At 41.5% G+C, this 7579-nt stretch overlaps 1 protein-coding gene across 1 annotated transcript; it reads right to left on the reverse strand.

The window, feature by feature from the left end:
* Positions 1-592: 592 nt before the first annotated feature.
* Positions 593-5149, reverse strand: LOC138096390 (cytochrome b-c1 complex subunit Rieske, mitochondrial). The gene is made up of 2 exons (XM_068992565.1): positions 4906-5149; positions 593-1430 (listed from the first exon to the last, which is right to left on the reverse strand). The coding sequence occupies exons 1-2, from the start codon at positions 5117-5119 to the stop codon at positions 820-822; spliced, it is 825 nt and encodes a 274-aa protein (XP_068848666.1). The 5' UTR covers positions 5120-5149; the 3' UTR covers positions 593-819.
* Between the last annotated feature and the right edge of the window lie 2430 nt (positions 5150-7579).

The following is a 7579-nucleotide window of genomic DNA, read 5'->3' on the forward strand; positions in this document are numbered from 1 at the left end:
TGTCTCCCTGTCCCCCCCACCCTCACTTCACAGTGAAAAGTGGTGTCTGCAAATCCAACTGGAAGAAGCACTTCAAAGAAACAAAACCAGAAGGATCACTTTCACACAAAGGTAGTATTAAACCTCAGATATACTATGCCCTCTCTGCCTCCTGACAGGATGGATGGATGAGCTCTGGGGGACATAAATACCTCCACCAGATGAAGGAAATAACAGAGCAGCACTTCCGTTTTGGAAAGCTGCTCTCAGAAAATACCCCACACCACTGCCTCTTAAAACTGAAGAATTCTAATTAATAAGTTACTCCCATAAATGATGAATAAAACTTCTTGGCCTGTCATACAGGTGGGAGTGGAAGGTGTGCATAGCCAGGTGTGCAAAACAGCAAAGAAACTTGGATACTACTGTTTCTGACAATGCCAAAAAACACCTCCCAGGTCTTGGGAGACGACCAGCTAATTCTACCTCAACCTAACCATGAGCTCTGTAGAATCTCTGTCCCTGACAGAAAAGGTAAATAAACAAGAAAGTCAATTACAGATTTCACAAATATTTTATGCACTGGTCTACAGTTTTTAATTAGAATTAACTATCAAAGACACTGCACCCTTTGAGCATAACAATGTTTAATGGTGGCTTTTTTAGGTGAATGCTTGAAAGTATTCAACATTAAATTCAATTTACATATTTGCAAACACATTATTAGCAATTCTTAAATATTGCAAATCAACTAATTCAAAGCACAGAAGGCTTGTTCTCAAGAAACTCTTCTGAGGTGACATGAAGACTGAAAGAAGCCTTTAACTTGAGTCCAGGTCTCTAACCAACAATCACCATATCATCGCTGGTGAACTCATATGAGGGAACTTCAAGGTTGAGAGGTGCAGGCCCCTTCCTGATCCTGCCAGACGCATCATAGTGTGACCCATGGCAAGGGCAGTAATAACCACCAAAATCTCCTGCATTTGCAATGGGTACACAACCAAGATGAGTGCAAACACCTATCAAGATAACCCATTCAGGCTTCTTTACTCGTTCTAAGTCATGCTGTGGGTCCCTCAACTGGGACACTTCAACTGCAGCTTCCTGGTCAATTTCCTTCTTGGTTCGATGGCGCACGAACAGGGGTTTGCCTCTCCATTTGAAAGCCATGTTTTTCCCCTCTGGAATATCGGATAACTTGATTTCAATTTTCGACATGGCCAACACATCGGCAGAAGCACTCATGCTGGAAACAAACTGAGAGACGACATTCTTGGCAGCATATGCAACACCCACAGTAGTTGTTGCAGTTATCAAATAGGAAAAACCTTTCCGCGCCTCACTGCTCTCTTTTGAAGACTTTGTACTATCTAACACTTCAGGGCGACGATAGTCAGAGAAGTCAGGCACTTTGATGTCTGTATGGGAATAACGAACAGAAGCAGGGACTGCAAGATAAACAGAAGGTTAAAAAAACACAATTAGATGAGGACCCTGAAAGAGGCACACATCAGGGAATGGGCCTTTATGAATTCACAAGCAAAAATAAAATTATTAAAACGTGAAATATGGCACTCACTGGTCTCAGAAATGGCCAAGTTGGCAGTACAGCAAATTAAATACTGAAAACAAAATTAACTCAACCACTACCTATCATATTGGTATGAAATCATAATATGTATAATTGACTCCACCTGATAGAACATTGCTGATTCAGAATTTTTAACAATTCAGTGCATCAGGTTAAAAAAAGTTAAACAGTACTGCAAACAGCAATATTTTAACTCTCCAAAAATTCAACCTGCTAAGATATACTGTAATAATAATATAAATATCATCCATATTTTCTGGATTAGAAGAGACCCTAAAACTCATCTAGTCCATTCATTAAGTTGATGTGAACATCTTATTAACACAAATGTCTAACTTCATATTCCTATCTACCTGCTCTCCAAACTTCTAAAAATTCATAAATTAAGAATTGTTTAAACATTCTGTGAACAGTATATATTTAGTAGCAGAAAACTTGAAGAGATTTCTATTTTAGATTCTGGGGTAAAAATTCAAGTAAAACCACTAATGGGCAGAAAAGACACCCTTATCAGACTATGTAACTATCAAAATCAAATGAAATCTCCAAAAGAACCAATCATTTCAATTTAGTATAGTAAAAAAGAGCATTTTTTTCATATAACATCAGTGAAGGGCAGTAACATCTATCAGAGTGGGGTATTATTATTACTATTTTTTTTAACTGTTGTGGATCTCTCAACTGGGACACTTTACTCCAGGCCATAAATAGGCCAGATGTTACTATCAAATGAACATTAAATAACCAAATAATTACTGTTTATGCAGTAAAATAAGTCCCCCACATAAAAATGAATTCTGTTTTGAGAGTGCATTTGTGAGTTCAATTTGTTCCTAAGTCCAACAGAGTTAGCCTAGGTACCCAACTAACACAATCAACTACATAGTACTGTACTCTAACAGGTTTATAATACTTTTTACACAAATAATACATTAAAAAAACACAAAAAATAAAATATATTTTTAATCTTGAAAAATACAGAAGTACAACAGTTGGCAAACAGGGGCTGGCATCAAATGAACAGGCAAGACGTGCCCACTGGAGGAGGGAGAGGAGGTGGGAGATGGTAGAGCTGAAGAACAGTCAGAAATAGAGACAAAGGGCAAGCTGCAATTTCACTCACACCTGACGCTGATGGAACACATGTTCGAATCTTTGAAAGTTCAAAACCTGGAGGTTCTTACTGTATTATGGATGCAACAGTTTACTTTTTCAAACAACAGGTATGTCCTGTCCCATACCTTTTTAATGTCTGACAAAAAATTAACTTACGATATCACCTGTATGTTTCAGACAGTAAATCTCTTTGCAAACTGCATATTCGTTTAAAAAAATCTACAACACGGATCTGCTTTTTCAGAAAAGGAGACACTAAAAACTCCTCAGTTTTAGAAAATGTTTCCAAAAGAAACATGAACTTATAAAAAGCATTGTCATATAAACTGCAACTCTACTTGACCTACTAGGCTGTCTCACCCTAACATACTTCCTTGAGCAGTCAAACATTATAATAAGGAATATGTTTCACATGGTCAGTAATTTTATGGAAGCCATAAGTAGTCAAAAACAATGGAGAAACCTATCAAAATCACTCTATGTACTTTTCTAACTCACTCAACGTTTTTTGGAGGGGACAAGGACACAGGTAGTGACTACCGGATACTCGCAACTATAGCAAAGTGACATTGTATCACATACTACCCTACTTAAGTGTGACTTACTTTCCCCAGGACTGTCTGGGATTACACAGGAAAGAGATGTATAGCATACCTAAAAGATGAAGAAACCCAAGTTCATACTTAGAAGCCCTGTCTACAATCCTTCCACAGAAGGAAACACGGAATACTAAAGAGAATGACTTTGACATTTCCATCCAGAGATTTGGTAGCAAAAGAAATCCAGTTGTCTACTCACATTTTATCTAGTAGGTTACACTTCATATTGAACTCCATCATTAGGAACACTTTGGGAAATTAAACTGCTATATATTGTAAAAGTCATTCTCTAAATAATTCACATGAATTCTATTAGGTATGACTTTTAGTAGCAAAGATGTGAACTATATTTAGCTCTAAATGAAAACAAAATCAAATACTTATAGAAATGGAGAATTAAGGCATTATAACAAAAGAGTTTTGTTTTAAAGTGAGCTCTAATGTATCCCAATTCAGGGATCTTCTTCTGACTCAACGGCCCCTTACCATACCCTCTATTAACCATCTTTCCACAAACCATCTATACAGAAAATTTTAACATCAACTTAAGCTTCAAGCTGAAGGCATGATTACAGAAAACACGTTTGCCTTATACCTCTACCACTTCTTGGAAAAGTCAGGAAAGCCTGTGATTTTTTTGAAGAAACTCTTTAGCCATTTGACAAATTCCAAGATATTTTTCATCTTTGTTATTGAAATTTTCTACCCCCTGTTTCTCATTTGGGTCCAAATAACTGGCTTGGGCAATTTCTCTAAAACCGGGGGGCCCACTAAGAAAAGTTGCCACTTTATTCATTCACAAATACTCTGCACCAACTACATGCAAAATCTGAGGTTGTGGAAGATAGAAAAATAAAGGATATTCTCTATACCTTCAAGCTCAAGGTCAGAGAGAATCCTCAATAAATCCAATACAGAAGAGAAAGTGTTATGTGCTATAACACATAAAGGAATCAGCAACATAAGACTTTACTAACCTGATCCTGAACTGAGAGGATGGGTAAAACTTGGGAAATGTGGAAAACTGGGAGGGGCGTTTAAAATAAAGATAAAAGGGTGAATACAGGCCGACTTAAGAGGGTGGGGGACAACTTGGTGTAGCGCAAAGGTCAGTGGGGCCAGGAAAGTAACAAAGAATCAAGCAGGCCTGACGAGGAGTGAAGGGTGCGACCAATGCACAGTACACACGATAATGGAAACCAGAAACCAGCACTGCCAACATTCAACATTTCAAGAGGCGCCAAAGATAGTCCGTTTTTAACAACTATGCAGGTAAAGGTTGACTACAAGTACCTGGCTCACAAGCTGCCAATTAAGGCTCTCCAAACAGCGCATAAAAACAGAACAAGGCACCAAAGATAAACTAGGATCTGCTGACAAGAGGCGTAAAATATACTCTTGGTGAGAGCTTATGGCTAAATCAGTCTTTCAAATCTATCACTATCACAGAAGCCTGGGGAGGCACAGAGGCCTAACCAAGATCGACCCGGCAAGCAGGCCATGCCATACCAACCAGGGCTCTGTTCCATTTTCCCGCAGCCCCCTGCCCTTCTCGACTGCTCCCTGCGTCCAGGGCCGGAAGGAGCAAGACAAGAGGCACCCCTCAGCCCAGCTCACCATTGAGGCCCACGGAAGCGACCAAAGGCCGGCCCGCGGCTTGGCCTCTGAGCGACTCCCGGCACAGGACGGACCGCTTCAAGTCCAGCACAGGAGACTCCGAGGTGGCGGGCACCGCGGCCTGTACCAGGGGCCGCAGCGCGCCCGCCACCCCGCGGGACGTGGCCGATAGGACGGGCGCGAATGGGCCCGAGCGAGCGGCGACAGACAACATGGCGACAGGAGCTCCGAAAGCCAAGCCGGTCACAGGGACGACCTTCCGGCCGCAGCGCAGGCGCGAACGGGCAACGAGGGCGCGGAACCGTGACGTCAGCGCGCCAGCAGAGGGGAAGCCCCGCCTCCACACGGGGCGGGGCCAGCCTGGAGAGGGCGGGGCGAGGGCCCGCGCGCAGGAGGTGCGGTGATCTCATTTGTTTTGGGAAAACAGTGGAAACAGTGTCAGACTTTATTTTGGGGGGCTCCAGAATCACTGCAGGTGGTGACTGCAGCCATGAAATTAAAAGACGCTTACTCCTTGGAAGAAAAGTTATGACCAACCTAGATAGCATATTCAAAAGCAGAGACATTACTTTGCCAACAAAGGTCCATCTAGTCAAGGCTATGGTTTTTCCAGTGGTCATGTATGGATGTGAGAGTTGGACTGTGAAGAAAGCTGAGCGCCGAAGAATTGATGCTTTTGAACTGTGGTGTTGGAGAAGACTCTTGAGAGTCCCTTGGACTGCAAGGAGATCCAACCAGTCCATTCTGAAGGAGATCAGCCCTGGGATTTCTTTGGAAGAAATGATGCTAAAGCTGAAACTCCAGTACTTTGGCCACCTCATGTGAAGAGTTGACTCATTGGAAAAGACTCTGATGCTGGGAGGGACTGGGGGCAGGAGGAGGAGGGGACGACAGAGGATCAGATGGCTGGATGACATCACTGACTCGATGGACATGAGTCTGAGTGAACTCCGGGAGTTGGTGATGGACAGGGAGGCCTGGCGTGCTGCAATTCATGGAGTCGCAAAGAATCGGACACGACTGAGCGACTGAACTGAACTGAACTGATGTCTAGTGGCTTGACTGTCTGCCTCTGGTATCTGCCCCAAGAAAGGCGGCAAAGGAGGCCACCAGAAATGTCTCGGGGGGCAATTTTGCCCCCATTCGGGCAAAAACCTCATCTGTGGGGAACGAGGGATAAGAATAAATTATCATAATAGTTTAAATTGGGATAATAATAATTCTTAACGTAGGTAAAATGTTTATATATGTAAAATATGGTTGGGCATATATATATATATATATATATATATAGAGAGAGAGAGAGAGAGAGAGAGAGAGAGAGCTTCCCTGGTGGCTCAGACAGTATAGAATCTACCTGTAATGCAGGAAACCTGGGTCCAATCCCTGCATCAGAAATATCGCCTGGAGGAGGGAATACCCACTCCAGTATTCTTGCCTGGAATTCCGTGGACAGAGGACCCCGGTGGGCTACTGTCCACAGGGTCACAAAGGATCGGTCATGAATGAGCAGCTAACACATACATATAAAACCCAGAGAAGAACCTAATGTAGTAATCACTATGTGTTCACTATAATGAATATTATTGTTATGCGACTATGTTTATTAAGCATTTACTGTGTATTAAGATTTTGTGCTTTACCTTCATTCTCTCATTTATAATCAACATCTTTATAAGTACTGTTTTACCAATGAAGAAAGTGAGGGTTAGAGGAATTATGTTCACAAGACAAGATAACCAGCAAATTGTGAGGTGGGGGGAATCTGTCTTCTGAGTCTATGCTCTTAGCTATTGTCAGTTTCCCTAAGGTTGATTTCAGGGGATACAGAGATAAATCCCTAAATCACTTTCTATCATATGGTGAAAATGTTACTTTTTTTTTACTCCTCTTTAAATTCTTCTGATTATACCAATGAGAAAGTCCCAGTTTGGTGTTAATCTTTAATTCTTTTCTCAAGATTTACTAATCTCCCTTTAACAAAATAGGCCTTAAATTCAAAGCCTTTAGGTAGTTGAATCTAGAGAGGACTTAATAATAGTTTATTTTCACGGTACATATTTTGTAACAATACTGATTTTCCAATGACTGTAATGAGATTACATTTATTCAGTGAAAAGTTAGTTAATTTAAATACACGCTTAATTGTGTCCAGTTCTTTGCGACTCAATGGACTATAGCCTACTAGGCTCCTCCATCCATGGAATTTTCCAGACAAGAATACTGGTGTGCGTTGCCATTTCCTACTTCAGGGGATCTTCCTGACCCAAGGACCTAACCTGCATCTCTTGCAGATCCTGCACTGGCAGGCAGATTCTTTACCGCTGCGCTAGCTGTGAAGCCCAATTTAAATATCAAGTAATTATTAATACAGGCAGTACACAGGCTTGGCAAGAAGTGTGATGGTGATGCATGCGTGAACCAATGAGGTTTCTCTACGTTCAGTTTAGTTCAGTCACTCAGTCCTGTCTGACTCTTGGAGATGAGCAACAACCCAAATGATCAAAGCAGACCCTTCCGGAGCAGCTAGTACAGTTGGAGTACTTTACATAAAATATCACAACAACCCTCTGAGGTGGGTAAGAGTAAGTGAAGGATGAGTGGTGAAGGAAGGAAAGAGCTTCACAATTTGAGCAGAGTAGGAAGACTCTCTAGATTCTAGAGATTTCTAGAC

This window comes from Capricornis sumatraensis, chromosome 20 (assembly GCF_032405125.1).
Source record: "Capricornis sumatraensis isolate serow.1 chromosome 20, serow.2, whole genome shotgun sequence".
Classification (NCBI taxonomy): domain Eukaryota; kingdom Metazoa; phylum Chordata; class Mammalia; order Artiodactyla; family Bovidae; genus Capricornis; species Capricornis sumatraensis.